This window comes from Solea solea, chromosome 21, assembly GCF_958295425.1.
Source record: "Solea solea chromosome 21, fSolSol10.1, whole genome shotgun sequence".
NCBI classification, from domain to species: Eukaryota; Metazoa; Chordata; class Actinopteri; order Pleuronectiformes; family Soleidae; genus Solea; species Solea solea.
Window position 1 is genome coordinate 3613439 of NC_081154.1, and position 20875 is coordinate 3634313.

Sequence of the window (20875 nt, forward strand, 5' to 3'; positions counted from 1 at the left end):
TGCGTTTTCTCTCCATGAGTCAATGGGGCTCACATCCAGAGGACAGAGACAGAGAGACAGAGAGAGACAGAGAGAGACAGAGAGCGAGTTTGTCAAGGCAGTTCTGTGAGATTAATTTGAAAAGTAATGATCCACAAGCAGCGACGGCATCCTCGAGGCTGTAGCTGCGCTTTCCTGTGCCCGAGTCACAGGGCCATTTCTGAGGTGCATACGAAGGCCGTGATTGGTTCAGTTTTTCCCTGTTTCCATTAGGAATAGTAACAAAATAACTGGCCAGAGTAATGATGCAGTACAGTATGGGTGGAGTCAGCTGATTGGGGAAAGGGTCTATTCACAGTCTATTCTCACAAAGATTGACGTCTTGTTGACAAATCGAGCTGCTCTGTTGTGTCGCGTTGGATATCATAGTTCGCTGTTAGTGCACCGGTGCAACATAACACAGTGCAGCAACAGCCCCCCGCCCCCCCACCAAAGGTACTGCTTTCAGTTTTTAAACCACAGGGTGGACCAAAGTGCAGCACATACAATACAATTCAACAATAAGGGCTAAAAGACGCACACATAAAAGCCAGTAAAAGAAGCATTATACAAAAGCCTCTCTGGGTTAAAAACCAACAAAAAAAATGTGGTTTTTAAACCAGATTTAAAAACAAGAAGTGTGGGAGCCTGTCTCCTGGCTCGGTCACCCCCTAAGCTTCAGCCTTGATTTTGGGACGACTAAGAGGAGCTGAACTGCAGATCTTAGTGACCTTGAGGGAACATAAGGCTGGAGAAGTTCACAAAGATAGGGAGGGGCAAGAACAACAACCGGTAACGCACAGGGAGCCAGTGCAGGGAAGACAGAATCCGTAGAGAATCAGACGCAGGGCTTTACCGTTCCAAACCGTACCGAACTGTACCATGATGGAAACACATCTCGAATGTGAAATCAGTCATATTTCAGTTTTCTTTGGGGAAAAAAGTCAACTAAAATCTGGTCATGATATATAAAGAAAGGTAGAGATGGAATACTCAAATCTACACACGTGTGCTGAGATCAATTCTAAATATTTTTTCTTTTTAACTTACAGGCAGAAAGGCAGCAGAGACAGCAGGGTCTCTTTGGTCGGGCAGGCTGTGAACTCCGGCAGCGTCTGGACCAGTTTGTTCATCACCGTGCGGAGGTAACCCTGCAGCTGCTTCCTCCTCTCCTCCACAAACTTGGCGTCCTGGAGACGGAGGAACAATACACATTACAGTAATGAACAAAACAAGGAAAATATTAAAGCACTAAAAAACTTTGCAGTTCCCCTCAGATCTAAGGAGCTTTAATTTTAGAGTTTGCGAGACAGATATTACCATCAAAAGCTTTGTGGAAACACAGAATTCGAGCTTAAAAACATTATCAGTCGAGCCAAATTCACTTGGAAACATCGCTAAATCATAAAGCTGTGCTTCGGCTGAGTGTATTATAAGTTTGGCAAACCTATAATATGATAGTTTTGGGTTCATATTTTGCTTGTGCAGCCTGGTTCCGGTCTTTTGTCAGAAAAAGGACAACGTTATGGCAACAGAAAAATACTTGTCAATAACCCTTTGATTAAACATACTTAAGCAAAGATGTATAAATTGTGCATGACGAGTACATCCAAAATTATTTTTCTTTCTAACAAACAACATTTTAACAAACATGGTTTATTCTATGAACCACAACGTCATAAAATTATATGTACAATTATTATTCATTATTGCTCTCTATATAATGTTGATTTTCCTTTTATGGTTCCAAGAATTTACTGTTGAACATTGTTTTTACGACAGTGGCCAACATTTATTTACCAGAGATAATAACTGGTAAAATTACATAAAACAAGCAAACAAGACTTAAATAAATGTGATTTCCAAAGAAGTTCCTTTTGCAGCCACTGCAGTTATCATTATCATTATCATATTATGTTTTTACTTCTGCATTGGTGTCCTCTGAAGGTTTTTATATAACGTCGACGCGGTTTCTTCTTTCAACCTGCGGCGAAATGATGTTTTAGGTCAGAGGAGTCATCGGTGGTTTGAGCAGCGCAGATCAAGGGCAGACAGGTGAACTACATGCTGCATACTTACTCTGATATCATGGCGTGGGACTCTAAAATGATTGTGCTTTGTTATCTTTGAAAAGAATCAAATCCCTGTGATGTGTTCTCCAACTGTGCGGCTGCAGTTAAAACTATTAACACATTAACACTTTGAATCCAAATGCCAAAGATCTAGATCTAAGAATGCAGTGTTTGAGCTTGTGTGTGTGTGTTTTGGTTGGTGATAGAAAAAAAAAAAATAAAGGAAGGAAATTTGAGCAGTCAGAGAGAGAGAGTGAAGGCAGAGGCACAGGGCCACATGGCCGGTGTTAGGATAGCTAATCTTTGTCCAGCAAGGCTCACAACAAAGCCTGGCCAATGCTCCGTGTTACTCTCAGGTGCTTGAAACTGGAACAAACAGCTACAGTGGGAGGCCAACACTTCCCTTGTTCTGAATCCAATGCTTCTCTTTTGATCCGACACCCAAGTGAATTTGTCTCGTCTTAAATAAAAACGGGGCTTTTTTATCCTTGTGTGCAAAAACAATGAAGTGGTTGTGGTTAGTCTGCAGCACAACTGAGGGAACTGTGAAAAACAAAAAAAAAACAAAGGGACACTTCGTTGAAATCTCCAGAAAGAAACTGTGTCACAATCCAATGCTTCACTTCTGTGAAGAAAAGCTTTTAACACAAAGCAGCTGAGTTAGTTTCACAGTCATTGATCGACCACTCAAGGCGATAAACATTACTCCTGGTTAATAAATATTAAATATTAAAAAGCATCTGAAGCCCCGTGGGGACTTCTCGTGAGCACTCGCAACAGAAACAAAGCACTTTGACATTCACACACACGTTTTGAAGCGAATATGACGAAATTCAAGACCGAATCTTTAGCTATGAAAGGACAGAAAGGGACAAACATGAATAATAACGACGATTAAATTACAAATAATATAAAAAGAGAGGTAAGATTTGTTCAAATAAGAGCATTGGACTCACAGTTCATTAGTTTTGGGTTGATTAAGAGAAAGATTATCAGGGAATTAATTAGAGTTGAACAAGAAAACGATAAGAAAATGTGATATTAAAAGAGCAATTTGCCAGTCGATAACACCAGGATTTTAACCTGTTCTCCTTCTTTCTTTTTTTTTACTTACGACACAGATGCACAACCAACAGCTCATCTGCACAAACAGTATATTTGAATTGTCCAGTTTTCACTATCACTTATTTACGATAAACAATTTCTTGCAACGCAACATTACATTACGATGGAGTATTAGGGCCACACTGAGAAAACATTTTTTCACAGACTTCGAGAATAAAGTCATAAATTTATGAGTTTAAAGTCATAAATTTATGAGAATAAAGTTGTAAATTTATGAGAATAAAGTCTAACCTGTTGTTTTACAAGACGAGAGTTGCGGACTTGGAGGAAATCGATGCTTTTGTGGAGGAGTAAATAAAAACAACTTTATTCTCGTACATTTACGAGAATAACGTCTTAATTTACTAGATTAAGGTCACAAATTTATGAGAATAACGTTGTAAATTTACGACTATAAAGTCGTAATATTCGATGCTGTTGTTTTAGAAGAGGAGAGTTGCGGACTTGGAGGAAATCGATGCTTTTGTGAAGGGGGAAATACATTTATGAGAATAAAGTCTTGTAAATGTACGACTTTATTCTCATAAATTAAGACGTTATTCTGGTAAATTTACAAGACTTTATTCTCCTGTGAATCTGTGTATTTTTTTTTTCTCAGTGTGGCCTAACACTCCGTCGTAAAACTGAGTACATTTGAAAATGAATGAAAATGATTAAAATACACTCTAAATTGACCATTGGTGTGAGTGTGAGAGGGGATGGTTGTTTGTCTCTATGTGTTTCCCTCTGATGGACAGGGTGTGACCCCGCCTTTCTCCCTTATATCAGCTGGGATTGGCACCAGCGACCCTCAAAATGGTAGAAGATAAACGACTGAATGAACAAACGATAACAACATAAAGTCTACAGCCTAACCAGCAACAAGCAAGATATACTAAGAACTCACTGCACTACACGCCAAATCCACATCCTGTATTGGACTTTTTTTTGAAGTATGAAAAATAAAATATAAAATAATATAATATAAAATAAAATCAGTCGTCTCACCAGGTCTAAGCAGAGCTGATTGAAATAGCAGGTAAATGTCATGTATTTCACCTCCAGTAAAGACTGGATTTACAGAGGCATATTTACACCTTTCGGGTCGGAGCGATATGCAGTCGAGTGGCGAGATAACAGTTTTTAAAACAGCAGACCGGATAAGAGGTTCACTATCAGCCATCATATGTACAGTACTTTTCAGTGCGATGGGTAACTCAGCTCTACTTGACGCCGGGTAAGAGAGACGCGGTGGCAAACGCATAAATCTGATGTGTCAGATTATGCTGTGTGTGCCAGTGTGGGTTTCACGCTATGCCAGCACAACGAGGGGACACCCTCTGACTGCTGCCATGGATGTCACAGCAGTAATAACACTAATGGACATCGTGACACATTCATCCTCTTGTGGGGGGGAGGGGGGACAGCGAGGACGGAGAGCTGAAGAGACCAGGTGTCGTCTGTTGTTTGCAGAGTTGCGGCATCTAGTGATACAGGTGCGAGGCTGATTCTGTCCCATTACATCTGTCTCTTTGCACGCAGCCGTCTCAGCTCCTTCTCTCGCCGCTCTACTGATATGACATGAAGCCCGAAGCAGTCTGTTATTGTTTATCATGATAGGAAAGTGCACGTGTAAGCAGATATGAGACACGGAGGTGAGCGTGACTTTGTTTTGAACGTCGTCATAACCTACTTCTGTCGTTTATAGGACAGACATAAATCACACAGACGCTGCATCGTCCCTGAAGACAGCGACTAACTATCTGCACAGCACAAAACATGTTTTTAAGGGTTGACTTTTTGTAATCTACCATAATACCATACCTAACATTACATACATTACCATAGTAGTAACATGAACTAGCCTACGCATGTGATTCCTCTTTGACGTGCAGCTGATTGGCCGAAAAACATCAAGAGCACTCGAATGTGGTATCACCACACCCCCAACTTGGCATCGGTTCACAGTGATAAAGCAACCTAAATTCAAATACAAACTTTATGGTTATAAGACCACAAATACTGTGATTTGAAAAGCATTTAGTGGCTTCTTCATGATTTCAACTTGTATATTCTGTAAAAAATGAAAATCAGTCTTTTTTTTTCTTTGTTTACCCGACTTGTTGCTGGTTGTCTCGTGGCTGTTCCCATATACTGTAATGATGACATTCTCGAATGTCATGTTTTGTCCACACACCAATATTATTCAGTTTTAATGATTCATTTGTTATATGGAGCAAAGAAACCGGGAAATATTCACATTTAAGAAGCTGAAAAATCAGTTAGTGTGTTTTAATTATCGGGAAAAACACTCAAACCGATGCAGCGAGTATACAGTAACAGGAAGATCACCGGTTCAAATTCTACAAAGGGCCAAAGTATAATCCCCTATTGCTCCCCAGGCGCAGATAAGTGCTGCCCACTGCTCTTGCACCTAACTTGGGTGTGTGGGTTAACGCAAAGGTCAAATTCACTATCACTAATTGGTGCGTGTGCAAAATCTAATACTAATACCGTTGAAATGTTAAGAAAAAATGTTCTTGGTCACATGAGAGACCAAATTGGTCGCACTCTAGATCCCTGGTCTTCATTTTATAGGGACACAGACAAAAAGCTCAACTTGTTTCTGGTTATCGGTATCATTGAAAAGTTTCCTCTAAATTTACTGTCAGACCTTTGAGACTGGGAGACGCATGTCACTCACCACACACTCTAGTTTTATTACACCTGTCAGAATGTAAGGCTGCTGTATTTAACACAGATTTCAGTGGCGGTGCCCAGGCAGAAGAAACTGCACAGCTAAGGTTTTGGTCATAAGTCTGCACTCAGACAGCTCAAGTGAGAGTTCATATCAAATGAAAAATAGCCGCTGAGAAAACCCACAACTCTCCCCTGGTTAAAGTTTACTCAATTCTATTCTTCTTCTATTTACTCTAATAGAAAAGTATGGATAAACCAACATCTTGGATCCATTTGTTGTTCCCTGAAACGAAATAAGGCAAAAGTGTTCAACTGTATTTGGGATTGTGGGTTTTGGAGACTTTTTGGATTATATACAGTATATAAGAGAGAATCAATTGCTTGGAGGTCTTTAAAATAAGATATATAAGGGTGAATTATTGTGTGATGGTGACAAAACAAACTGAAATCTAAGAGAGGAGAGCTGACAGCCCCAAAAACAAACCATAAAGCATTACTAAAATGCAATAAACCCAGATGGACCGACGCATAACAGACCAAAAAGAAATTGAGAGCAAGATAATCTGTGAATTATCCCCTTATAATAAATTACAAACTGAAAGTGCATGTCTCGTTGGTATATACTTCATTTCCCATCACATCGGCGTGCACTTTAACTTCCAACCTTCCTCTTCACCTCCGGACATCACAGAAGTCACGGGTTCTTGTGTTATAAGATAAGAATAGACGTTCTTGTGCTATAAGATAAGACACGCTTCCTCCTGCGTGAGCGTTCTCATCAGCAACTGCGTTTGACAGTAATGTGCACAAAATGTGCTATAATATGGGCTCATGAAATGGCCTTGTAATGACAGAGAGAGGGAGAGGGATGTGATGTACTTGTGCCGCACATGCACACGCACACGCACATGCACCACAGCTAAATGTCACTTTCCAGAAAGAGCAGATAAGCGAGAGGGAGAGAACGAGAGAGAGAGAGAGAGAGGGAGGGGGGAGCTGTCAATGGAAGAGAAGTGTAAAGTAGTCACATGTGTATCAGTGTTTCCACAACCGCTCAGTACATTTACAGCTGGGTATACGCTATTCAACTGTGACAAACTCACAAATATCACAACTGAACAATGTTGCCTTAAGTGAAAAGTAACTCCACCTTATGGTATTAAGCACTCTTTTTTTCTACATTAAAAAACAAATGCTTTAGACACGAGACCTTGATTCTGCATAATTACATGTGTGCTCATTTTATTTGCTTTATTTTTCCACAGCAGGAAGAGACCAAGATGGCACAATGTGTGATGGAATTACACAGTAAGGTACTCGGTATGATTCCATGCATGTTAAGTTGAGCTTAACTACTAAGTCTGTCCATCTATTCAAGGTGACGATACAGCACCTTACACCTTGTTAGTATGAGCTGGTTTCAGGCAGTGTTGCCAACTTTGTGAATTTGTAACTTTATTTAGCAAGTTTTTTGGAGACTCCCCGTCCCAAAGCACTCACAGGTGGGCCAGTCCTCTCCTCGCAAAGCAGTCCCTCCCAGCTGCAGTCAAAGCAGGAGATAATCACCCCCTCCGCATCCAGACTGCAAATGAATCGCGCATGCACGAAGCCGCCGCTGACTGATCCGTAAATATAAAATACTCATCCACCTTCTACTGCTTTGTCCTCCACATGAGGGTCACGGGGGGGTCGCTGTGCCAATCTCAGATGACACAGGGCAAAAGGCAAGGTACGGTACAACCTGGACAGGTCGCCAGTCCATCACAGAGACAAACAACCATCCTCTCTCACACTCAACACTAACACACCAAACAAATAAATAAAAATAGTGTCTCTTTTGGGTCATGTCTGCAGGTCCCAAGCCCAATAGAGGAGGAAGAGTGTTGGAATTGTGACTTTAAAAAAACAAGAATCGACAAAAGAAAGTTAATTTGTAGCTCTAAACATTTATGTTCCAATTGCCAATTCCAAATCCATTATGTTTTTGCTGTTGTTGTCTTATTTTTCTGTGCATTTTTCTGCTTCTTCTATTATTTCCGGGTCTAAGTCGAGGGTGGGAATCTGAATGTGTTAGTCTGACTCTGTGTTAGTCCTTTCCGTTTGTTCTAGTGTCATCTAAACGTTTGTCTTGCCAGGTCGGACATGTGTATAGAGATATACTGTGAGAGCGTCCAGGTCGCCATTACTCGAAAAATAAAACACACAATCCCCTCAGGTCGCCAATTTAAACAGCAAAATCAACCTGCGGTCCACTGAATCAAATGAGAGTGGAGTGCATTGATGCACGCTGACGAGAAAACAAGGTCAACACTGGACAAGAGCGGGAACTGAACAGCCCGTGTTCTCCACCCCACACCAATCCACGGGTCCTGACCATACATAAAACATCACAGACAATTCAGGAATGCTCATTGTCATAATTAAAAGCGTAAAAAAAACATGTATATTGCATGGTATGTGAACACAACACACAGCACTCTACGACTGGTTAATAATTCACTTTGTAGTTTGTGATTAATTAATCAGCGCAGCCTTGGCACTTTTCTATAAGTCTCTATAAGTGCGATAGTTGTTTAAGTGCCGTCTTTCTGCTGAGATTTAACGTTACCGTTATTTAAATGATGACAAAAGCTAAAAGTCTCGCAGCCGTTGTTGTAAATTCAGTCCGTCCTTTATCAAGTATTCAAGAAGACATTATTTGACTCACTGTTCCCGTCTTGCCTTTATTCCCTTGTGTCACATATCATCTGAGTAATGATGTGTTACTGTGTTATATATCACTGTTGAGTTTATTGAAGCCACTGTCTTCAATAAAATGCACAGCATTCAATGTGGTACGACAGCGTTACGATGTTCTCGACGACTGAGAGGAGGAGGGTAAATTATCTCACAATCTGAGCTAAAACCAACAAATGAAGTCCTGCGATAAACGTTTTACCTCTTATTTTCTCAGCAAAATGGGAGAAAACTGGATATATTAATTGTACTGTCACAGAGAAGCAAATCCAATAAAATCCAATAACTTGCTATTATTTATTTATATTTAGGGATGGGACAATACCCATTTTTGGGTCAGATCCCGATATTTCAGATATTAGTCGGATACAGTCATCTTAGACTATTTATGACTGTTAGCAACACATTTTGAGATTAGGATTTTTGGATTGTATCGGATTGTACTGTTCATATTTTTTTCTCTCTGATATCCAATCCAATTATTTTGACCAGTATCAGACCCATACTGATACCAATCAATACCAATCTCTATTTAGATTTAAATTTGGGATCCCAGATGACCCCAGATTTTTGAATTCCTGAACCTAAAGTCCGCTGCTGTCTCTCTGTTTCGCTTTACTGGAGCATCTTTTAGGCTTCTGCATTTTCTCTGTTAGTGATGGGAATCAGTATTGGTCCGATACCGGTCAAAATCACTGGATCGGATTATTAATCAATTACTAAATGAATCATCAACAACAACAAGCTCAGCAGCTTTAAATCAGACTGTTATTACATTTGTTTGAAATGTTAACTTTAAACTGAAAACAGCACCTGTTCACACTTAAATAGAAATGTCACCCTCATCTGACCGCTCACTGAAAACACTATGCTGACTCATTGCTCAGTGAGAAAAAGACGAAAACCACAGTGCCTTCTATTTTCACTTCTTTTTGACATACAAGAAAATACCAGAGAAATAAGAAACATAAAAAGGCAGCACCAAAAAAATGAAGCAAGTTTTTATCAAAGCTTTGGGGCTCATGAGTGACTTCACTGAGCCCGGGGAGAGACGACGGCAATACAAGAGGGCAAATGAGAGAAAGTGATATTCTCGACAACAACAAAAAAAATAAGCATAACAAGCAAAACATCGATGGACACGAGTTATAAAATCTGGATGAGGTGCGAGCAGTGAGAACTCCTGACAGCTGGACTCATGAGGTCAGGCAGTGAGGATTCTGATGTTGTTATTCTGACCCCTCTCACTCTCAGCGTCAGCATCAGAACAAATTTGACAGACACCACTGGGGAATATTTAGCCTGCGCGCCAGGCCAAGCCTCTGACAAATCAGCTGGTTAGGAGCTGTCACAGACAGTGCGTGTGCGTGCGTGTGTGTGTGTACAATTGTGTGTATTTGTTAGTTTATTCAGCTGGACACTCTCGCCTAAAGCACATGGAGACGCTCGCAGAGAGAGAGAGTCTCATTAGCTGATTAACGGGACAGAAGACAAAGATGCACAAATGAGTCAATGTGTCTGTGGCGGAGGCCTCGCTGAGTCACAGCTGCCGCTGTCACGGGGTCAAAGTCTGTCGCCCGGCTGTTGTGATATGAGAACTCCTTCATTTGTCAGATGAGAGGAGTCAAAATGCTGACTGTCTGGGCTGTATTTACATCTCTGCTAATTATACAGAGATAGGTATGCAAGGGGGCGCCGCCCTCTCTAATGCTAATGAAGGTTTATGTTACGCACACACACACACACACGCTGTCAACAATCAGTCATTTCTCATAAAACTGCTAAATGAAGTGTTGTTTCAAACGTGGTTGAAGTGGAAACCTTGTTTCTACTATAAGTGGTTTTAAGATTTACTGTTTCCAGGGTTCCCACGGGTCCTTGAAATCCTTGAAAGTTTGTGAATTTGAAAAACAAACGCAAGAAAGAAGTTAAGTTGATGTTTAGGTAAATGTCTCCCCTGTTTGTTTATGACGCCACCTACTGTTTCATGCCCTGCATTGCTTGATGTACGCAGAACAATGAGCGAGTAACGTGAGGCAAGAGAGAGCAAATGACGATGTAAAAAAATAAATATTCCAAAAGAAAAATTCCAAAGACTGACTTTGACAAAGATCCCAAAGACAATCAAATTGTCCAGATGCAGAGCATGCTGCAAATCAATAAAAGTGGACATCATGGGTGAAGATGCTCTTACAAGTTGCCCTCCCTCCATCTTAAGCTGTGTCAGAACATTCAGTCATTGAATTTGTTGGAATTGGTCCTGGAAAGTCCTTGAAATTGATGTCAACCAAGGTGTGGGAACCCATCATCTCAAACCAGCCTGGTCGTTCTCCTCTGGAATCAGAGGACAGCCGCTCACTGGATATTTTTTCTCCACTGTTTGTGTGTGATGATCCCAGTAGATCAGTAAGTGTCAGTATATGTAAAAAGTGGCGTAGCTCAATTTTCTTTCCCAGGTCCAGCAGTTGGTCTTGACCATTATCTACAAGTATAAATGCCCCGAGTTGTTGCCATTGGGTTGGCTAATTTGATTTAAAGCGTATTGTCTAATGTGGTCAATAAATATAAAATAAGACTGAATTTATTTTGAATGGTGGTCCATGGACAAAGAAGACATGATGAACAAGTCCTTCAAGTCAAAGACGACACCATTTCAAAAAGAAACTTTAAGCAGCTCCAAAAGAAATCCTATGTAACTTCACCGGGCTTTCATGTTTCAACACAGCATGAGCAGCCATTAACATGTCAGGTCAAAAATCTAAGGCAAGTCTTGTCTTCATCCATCATTCATCCTTAACGTTAAAACAAAAGTAACGCGTCTCAACTGTTTAATCTGGTACCGAGTTAGAGCCACACATGCAAAATGTCTTTCCTCTCCAAATAATGTGATGATTAAATTGTTTCCTGGGGTGAACTCACAGAAACACTAGTGTAAATATCCTTCTGTGCTCAAATAGCAAAGATACACAGTCACAGAATGAAACTGAGGGTTGTTTTTTTGAGCATTTAAAGGAGGAGAGGGAGGTGATAGACAACTATTTTGGCATCTTGTGACATTCATCTCATTCCAAATCGTTAACGTGTCAACATAAACTTCAACGAAAGCAGGATAAACATGGACATGTTAAAGCCAAACACCTTCATTCTCTCCTTCATCAGCATGTGTTTTTTAAAAACACCTTTAGTCATCTATCAAATGTCACTGCAGCTTGACCTGGAAACTGTGGGCAAGAAGAAGCCTCACTGCCTACCAGTAACTAAAATATCAAAGCACAAATGTATCTGTAGTCTTGGCATGCTTCTGCACAAACTCTGTGGATTCTGTGCAGGCAGGGAAATAAGACTTTTTTGAGAATTCAAAGATACACGCAGTGATGGACAAGTAATCCAGTGTGAATCTAGTTTCTTCTCCTGTGAGGACGTTACCACAATTCACCAAGGGTTTCTGAAGGAAACGCTCAGATCAACACAGAAGATACAGCAGCTAGAACGTGTATCTCGTCAGATTTAAAAACGAAACGTATGAAGACAACGGGTTTAAACCGACGCACAGGTATAATTAGTCTGTGATTCACCTTCACCAGAACTTCCTCTGCTGCACTCGTGACGAGTCCTGACAGGGCAGGAGATTAGTTAAGAGACTTATCACCGGGTTTCTGATATAAGAAGTCTAATCGCACTCTAGTGTGATGTGTGCGTGTCTCAAACTATTTTCCCATACCGTAAGATCCCCGGCGATGGAAATCCATAGCATAGCAGATGCTTTTTTACAACTTCAGCTCTCTTTCTCTTTGAGTTGTCAATCTGTGCATGCAAGTGTTGAGTGTTAACAGACGGGATGAAAGTGAGAAGAGTGCTTGGCATGTAATACAGTGTGTGTGTGTGTGTGTGTGTGTGTGTGTGTGTGTGTGTGTGAGTGTGTTTCCCCTGCTACCTGATCTCCACTGACAGTCTGCATGTTTCATCCACACCAGAGCAAGCAGAGCAGGAGCGGCGCAGATATTCCACCAAGCAGCCTTTGAAGGTCTTTTTTTCCTCTTACACATTAAACCATAACCCCCTCCCTCACATTAACGTTTCCCTGTCATCTGCTGCACGCCGTGTGTATGTGTCAACACAGCGCGTGCTATAGAGTCACGCACAACAACGTCATTGATGAAAGCAGGAAAAAACGGAAGCTATAGATGTACAGAAATGTAGGGGTGGATGAATGATGAGGACAGGTGAATGAATGATGAGGACAGGTGAATGTTGAGGACAAGTGAATGAATACTGAGGACAGGTGAATGATGAAGACAGTTGAATGATGAAGAGGACAGATGAATGATGAAGAGGACAGATGAATGATGATGAGGACAGATGAATGATGAGGACAGGTGAATGATGAAGACGTCAGATGAATGATGAAGAGGACAGATGAATGATGATGAGGACAAATGAATGATGAAGAGGATAGATGAATGTTGAGGACAAGTGAATGAATGCTGAGGACAGGTGAATGATGAAGACAGGTGAATGATGAAGACGTCAGATGAATGTTGAAGAGGACAGATGAATGATGATGAGGACAAATGAATGATGAAGAGGATAGATGAATGTTGAGGACAAGTGAATGAATGCTGAGGACAGGTGAATGATGAAGACAGTTGAATGATGAAAAGGACAGATGAATGATGAAGAGGACAGATGAATGATGATGAGGACAGGTGAATGATGAAGACGTCAGATGAATGTTGAAGAGGACAGATGAATGATGAAGAGGAAAGGTGAATGCTGAGGACAGGTGAATGATGAAGACAGTTGAATGATGAAGAGGACAGATGAATGATGAAGAGGACAGATGAATGATGATAAGGACAAGTGAATGATGAGGACAGGTGAATTGGCATTAACTAAGGTCCCATGTTGACTGATACATTCTATTGTGTCAGCACTTTAATTTGTAAAGGTTTGCCTTTAATTAAAAACAATTCATGTGAGATTTGTGTCCCTTTGTCCTTTTTGCACGTCACAAGAGAGAACACCAACCTTCTTGAAAAAGTAACTAAGTAACTTTAATAGTTTAATAGAGTACATTTTTAGACCAGTACTTTTGCTTGTACTTAAGTCAAATGTTATCAAAATAGTTGTACTTTTACACGAGTAGAATATTTCAAATCTCTTTCCACCTCTGGTCAGTAGAAATGTACCTGAACCTGCTGAAAAGCTTCAGGTAAGAAGTACTATCCCTGCAGTGGAAAAGCAAAAAATCAAGTCGAGTGGAATATAGTGTAAAAACGCCCTCATTCTTCCCCTGCAACCTTGTTTCATCTCCATCTCTGTTACATTGTCTGGTTCCTAACTAGATTGTGTGCATGAAAGCAGTGCAGTCTTAACACAGCTGCAAATGTTCTGTTGTCATGCCAGTACATTGGATTTGAACTGTAGCAGCCTGTGGTTAAATTGCCAACACTTATTGTAGCTTTAAGGGAATTTAGCCAATTTCTACAAACCCCCTGAAAACACGATGCAGCAAATGAGGGAGGTTAAAAACATGCAGACGTGGCAAATGAGGGATTTGCTACAGCCATGGAGGCCATTTTGAGACTTTTTATACTATGGCTATAACATAAACTCACTTTTCAGTCGCTCCAAGACAGCATATCTGTGAACTCTGTACACTTTTTTCTTTTTTTGCTTGATAGGAGCAGCACTGCTCTCCATTTCACCTGAAGAAAGAGGGTCCTCATCGCTGCCAACACACACTACAAAGTTCTCCTGGAGAGCCAGAAGCAAACAGCAACTGGACTGAAATAACAGGGAAAGTCAGCACGGCAGGCCTTGCTGATTACATTAAAACACAACACACAGGGAAAAATAAAAAACTAAAGGCAAGTGCACACTACACGCCGCAGAGACTCACTGCTGAGGCATAATAACATAGCTGTACACACACAAACAAAACACACAAGAGCAACGTTTCACACAAAACAACTACCTTTTCAAAAGTAATTTCTATTTTGTATGCACACACACACACACACACACACACAGGTTTGCACAGCTATTCTTCTTAGGACACAGTGCATTGACTTCCATTCATTCCATCTCAAAAAGATATCCCTAACCTTTACCATAACTATTTAGTGCCTAAGATGTAGCAAATACAACTATATAACCAGAAAAAGGGCCTTTAAAATAGTGTATTAACTATTTTAAATGAAGAAAAACTAAAAGTTTAGGTTAGAATAAACACTAGTTGTATAGTTGTATCAGGTGTTGCGTGTTAAATTTGAAATTTGAACAGTATAAGGAGCGTTTTTTTTCTCCAACGTGTGGTTATTTTCCGTAATAACCACACGTTGCCTTTTGACGTGCAACTTCTCAGCTTTCAGAAACTGTTTTCCGATAGCACAAATTACAGCAATGCCAATTGTGCAAACGTGTCGTCGGCGATACGCTCTGTGTTAAAGGGTTAATGTGGTTATTTTCCCCCCCCAAAACATCTGTTGTTGAAGCAGTTAATTCTCGAAATGCGTTTAAAATTAAAAGGAACGTTTGTGGAAGAATCTCTGTCACCGAGGCTTAACTCGAATTTAGCAAAGAAGTTAAGAGAAAATTGTGGAGAGAATTCAGTGGAGAGTCGTACTTTTGTTGCAACAAAATAAGAGCAGGCACGGGGGGGGGGGGAGACTTCCTGGAGATGATGAAAACCAATAATTCACACATACCTGTGATGTAATGGGCTTTCAGAGAGATTTTCCAGGGCAAAATGACTCGGACTGCCTGGGCCTCTGATAGACACTAGCCGTGAAAGTGCAGTCTTTGAAGGGTGGGGTGGGGGAGGAGGAGGGAGTCATACGGCTGCTTTTGGCTGTGCCCGCTTCATATCTAACCAGCCAGAGAATCGGGGTCACAACCAAATTACCTCCCAAAGGTTGGAGGAAAGGACGGAGGAGAGTGGGATGAAAAGGAGGAGGAGAAGAGAAGAGAGGAGATGGAGGTGTGGAAGAGATCTTTTATTTGCTAGAGGGGCAGTTCAGTCACAGTGACTTGGTGCAGCAATTGTCTTCTGTAGATGAACACAGAGGTGTGTGTGTGTGAGTGTGTGTGAGAGATGGTGAGAAAGAAAAGGAAGATTAAAGAGGAGATAAAGAGAATGATAAACTGCTGGCGGGGAAGTGGCAGTGGTTAACACCGTTTGATCTCTGCTTCATTTGCTCAAGAGAGTTTAAAAAGCCAATATGATTTTTTTTACAGCCTGATGTAAATTTTTATGACACCTGGAGAAAGTCACGTGGGATTACGTGTTTTATGAGGAGAAGAGTTCAACTGAACATTCGCTAAACCTGCTGCCCTGAACCAAACACACAGTGACACCTGCATTGCCGCGCAACCATTTTGATACGTACTGTATTTAATATACTGTTAAATCTCAGATTTTTGAACCAATATGGAGTTTAAGCTTTAGTGCAGAGGTCTAAAACATGTGGAACCTCATTTGATTTCATGTAGCCCATCACTTAATGTCAAGTTATAATAAGGGCTGAACAATTAATTGAAATTTGATTGAAATTGCAATATTTCTTAAAGCCCAAATGTGTGTCAAATTACAATTTTAGATGAAATATTGTCCCGACAGACTGAAGAAAACATCTTTACTTGTCATGGACCTGCACGAATATCACACAGCTATCATTTTAAATATGTTAAATATGTATCATTTTAAAAATGAGAATAATTATGTAAAAATCACCATTTCCGCTCATATCGTGGAATCATATCGCATAATGAAGTATTTCTGTATGTATCTTTAAGTTAACAGCATCATTTTGCATCCTAAATGTGAACTTTAAATTGTTCCGTTTCAAAATAAACCCTTTTTATTTTTTACATTCCGTGAAATTATTGTAACAAATATCATTATTGCGATATCATAATGGAATATCGTGACGTACATTTAAGCACATATCTCTAAACGGATGCTTTTTCACTGACAAAAAAGGTCCAGCAGTTCCGTAGTTTGATGCTGCTGTATGTGCACAAACGCTTCCTCAGTCATGTCTGATAGTATTGCTGGACAGAGCCTGTGCTCCAATGAAGGAAGCAGCATCGTTTCTGCACACAAATGCCAAACAGAGCTGTACACGTGTACATTTGTGGTTGACAAAGAGGCACAGAGAGGAAATAAAGAGTCAGACAAATAAACTGTGAGCTCACCTTGTTCCCTATGGCTTTCTTGGGGGGGAAGTTGAAGGCGTCCACCTGTGGGAACTTGGCTCTCAGGTGGTTGTGGAGCTCCCTGAACTCGGTGTAGCGTCTGTACACATTCCACTCGTTGTCCAGGATGCGGATATACACCTGAGGAAAGGAAGTTCAGTCATCAAATACTGTATGCAGGGTTTATTTTTGCTGCATTTATTTGTTTTACAATATGTATGAGATGGGTGAAAGGAACAACCTCCTCTCATCACCGCATACGTGTATTTTCACTTTCATACTGCACCACATTACAGAGAAAGCTTCTGTTGATAGACGTGACTGTGCTGCCACTATTTCCATGCACCATTAACTGCTTCATTCAGACTCAGGGAAAGAGATGGGAGCAGAGATGGAGGTGTGTGTGTGGGGGGGGGGGTGAGCCTATTATGACAAAGAGAGAACCCAAAAAATAAAAAAGAAGCAGGAGCTGGGTTCAATTTTCACGGTAAAAAAAAATATATAGAGAGAGAGAGAATACACAGAGACAAAAGAGAAAATTCAATTTTTTTTAAAACACCCAACCACAAAAAATAGACTTCATACAGGTGCAGGATAACAAAGACTGATTGAAAAATCTACCAAGTGTGCCTCGCTATAACCCCCCCCCCCCACACACACACACACACACCAGGCTACAATAAAGTAAACAAAAGACTTCAAAACTCAGCCATAATGGTGTATTGTATGCTTCTATTCAAGGACTCAAAAAAAGATTTCATTCAGTCATTACAGACGAACAACAAACCCCTGAGAAGAAAATCATTTCTGTTCGGGGTCAAACAAGGCCGAGTTTTACCACGAGCCACGAGCTCGAGGAATTCTTGTCCTCCATTAAATGGACATAAGAGTGGAGTGAGTGAAGTGCCAGTGTGGAGCCGAGATTATCGCAAACATGAGAAATGTGGCATTTACAGACGACGGCCATTACGTTCCAGGGAGACTGACAGCTGAAACTTTGTGAGCTGTCCAACACGTCTCCTCGTTAATTCCAGCATCAGTGGCCGACGCGTCTAGACACTTTTAATGTCATAACAAGATGTGGAAAAAGAAATGACAGTTAACGTTATAGTTGAATGAGACACTCTCATATAAATGCTGTTTCTTTATGCATCTTTTTTCAACTTTATCAACTGTATAATCACTAAATAATACAAAATGTTTTCTTTATTTAATCAAGCTCAGTTTAATTTGAGTTTTTAATTCTGGAGGCTTCACAATGGGAGAAAAACAGGACACACCTCTTTGTACTTGCATGTAAAAATAATAATCCCAGGTTCTTCCTTTAAATTAATCTAGTGACACATGTATCAACCTAAGTAAGAACAATGTATTTTGAATGATGCCAGTTTGATGTCTTGATTTAGTTTGAGGAGTTTTCAGACGTTTCAAAACATCTGCTTTTTCTACCAGTCGCAGCAGCACCAGAGCAAAGGCCAGACTCTGGGAAGTGACATGATGGAAGCAGACAAGAGCATTAATGGACTGGAGACTTGTTACCTCAGCGCTTTTTTCGTCTGACCTGTGGAAGCTCATCTAAATTTATTTTTTGCAAGTTAAGAGGAAAGGTTTGTGTGCTGACTAAACGAGCCGTAATGAATGCCTCCTTCAGGACTCAAAGTTTACTTCATAAGAGACTAAGATGTTTAGTTAATAAAAAAAAAAGAGATTCCATCTTTTAATAAAGCACACAAAATAAGTAAGTAAATCAGTCAATGTCACTGAGTGGGTTTGGCATCTAAAACTAAAAGTAAGTGAAATGAACATAACTTTAATTAGTATTTCATTATTCACAAACGTCTGGACAAGAATTATCATGCTTCCCAGATTCACTGCGTTAATACAGGCACGTTAAAGCTAATGTCAAGGCCAGAATGAGCAATTACTGATATGTGTGGAGCCTTTAACTAAGTTAAGGCTCTAGCCATATAATGTATTCCATATATTATTGTTCAACTGGGGAAAGCAAAGCCTGTGCTTTTAAATATTCAGTGATTGATTAAAGGTGCATTCACACCAGCTCCTTCTTTATCAAACCATGGCTCTATGCTGGGAAAGTGCGGTTTGTTTGGGGGTCGTCTGGTCAACCAAAAAATTCTTAAATGTGAATATTTTCTCGTTTCTTTTGCTCCACATAACAAAGAAATCATTCAAACTGAATCACATTTCCAGGTTGGACAAACACTGATCGACATCTTAGAACGTTTTCTTAATCGAGAAAATAAACAACAGATTCATTGATTAAGAAAAGAATCGTTAGTTTCGTCTGAAAGAGTCCCCAATCGTACCGAGTCTAGCGGACTACTAGGTGTGAAAACGACCTGAATTTCACTGCTAATACTTGGCCTGAACTGCACCTTGAGCCAATTATAATGAATAAATTGCATCATATTTATTGTAATCCACAATGAACCCACAACACCTGCTTCAAGGACCCTGGCGTAGTCTGTATGTAGTGCGTGTTATTCGAGCCACATGTCATCTCCTGGGTCAAAATACGCATTAAGGGCTGCATTAGTGAGAGTGTGACGACGAAATCTGTCCCGTAATGTCTGTAGTTTCTCACACATTAAATGGCTCCCCGCGTACGGCAGTATCAGCACAGCGAGGTTAATCCACTTTACACCGTTTCATTGGCACACTTATTTATGGCAACACATTAGCCTCTGCACACACACACTTCTGACTAACAGCAAACACTCCTCCTTCTATCTCTGACAAAAACTTGAAGCATCCTTAAATATTTAAGCACTAACCTTTGTATATAAAGGTTTTTATGGGCTTTTTACTTGAGCAGTAAAATAACACTGTAAATATATAGATATAGATATACATATATGTATACATATACATATATATACATACATATGTATATCTATCTATATATATATATATATATATATATATATACATATATATATATACATATATATATCTATCTATATATAGTATATATACATATATATATATATATATATGTATATATAGCGTTATTTTACTGCTCAAGTAAAAAGCCCAACAGGAGACAAGAGCCTCAGCAGCATCAGTTTCATTCTTTGTGTTGGAACTACAGTATGTGAACTGTGTTGTCCCTATTTAAATAAAATTGAATTCTATTCTATCAAACAAAGGAACAAGAGTCTCAAATCGTGTTTCAAAGGCACCTTGTGGAAAACTGTGGCCTGGTTTAGGCTGTTTTCAGCACCTGGAAACATCTCAGGGAGAAAGTATAACAATAATAATAATATGACCCAACTGACTCAATGTAAAGTGAATCCATCTGTGTGATATATATACTGCAAAGAAAGTGGCGTGACTTTTCTTTGACTCTGCACTTCAGGTGCTAACACCACATTCAGCTTCAAGCCGCACAAATTGCAGTGAATTGAAAGGCCAAGGGAAAAAAAAGATTTCTCCGTCTGTGATATAAAACATCATTAGAGAAAAACAACAAAAAATGGTGAAAACGTGCTCACTGCCTTCAGTCTCTGAGGAGCTGTCTAACACTGGCTTGTTTACTGCTGACATTTTGGATGACATTCCCTAATCAAATTCAATTTCTGATTTGCTCTAGAAAGATGCCGTCTATATTTGACACTGGGATAAAAAATAAAAAAACAGAAAAACAATTGGCCCACAAATGCAGGATACACAACAATAATAATAAAAAAAGATTTAAAATGTCAGTTTAAAGATGTTGGGTCTCTCCAGCGTCTAATAAATATGCCATGAATCTGAGTTGGGCACGGTTTGTTTTGTGTGGGTCGCCGAGGTCACTCCCAGTGCTCGGAGCCCAACATGTAATCACTGTTATGTTGATGGATTGTGTGTGTGCACTTCCCACCATTTAAGGTTAAATATCCCAGACATAGCACGAATGCTAGGGGCCAAAATGGCTCCAGGCACTTGTTTTTCCTTCAGATTATTCTTATATCAGTGGCTTTGCAGTCATTTTTGAGGGAGTTAACGTGTATAAAAACTCTGGAAACTTGGCGTGGAGGTCATGT

The 20875-nt window shown here is 40.1% G+C and overlaps 1 protein-coding gene across 2 annotated transcripts in view; it reads right to left on the minus strand.

The window, feature by feature from the left end:
* Window positions 1-20875, minus strand: part of snx29 (sorting nexin 29) — a 120157-nt gene that overhangs the window by 8115 nt on the left and 91167 nt on the right. For both annotated transcript variants that reach the window (XM_058621311.1, XM_058621310.1), the window contains exons 19-20: window positions 16830-16970; window positions 1069-1208 (exon numbers count right to left, since the gene is read on the minus strand). In XM_058621311.1, coding sequence (XP_058477294.1) covers window positions 1069-1208; window positions 16830-16970 — 281 coding nt within the window. The remainder of the gene's footprint in view (window positions 1-1068; window positions 1209-16829; window positions 16971-20875) is intronic.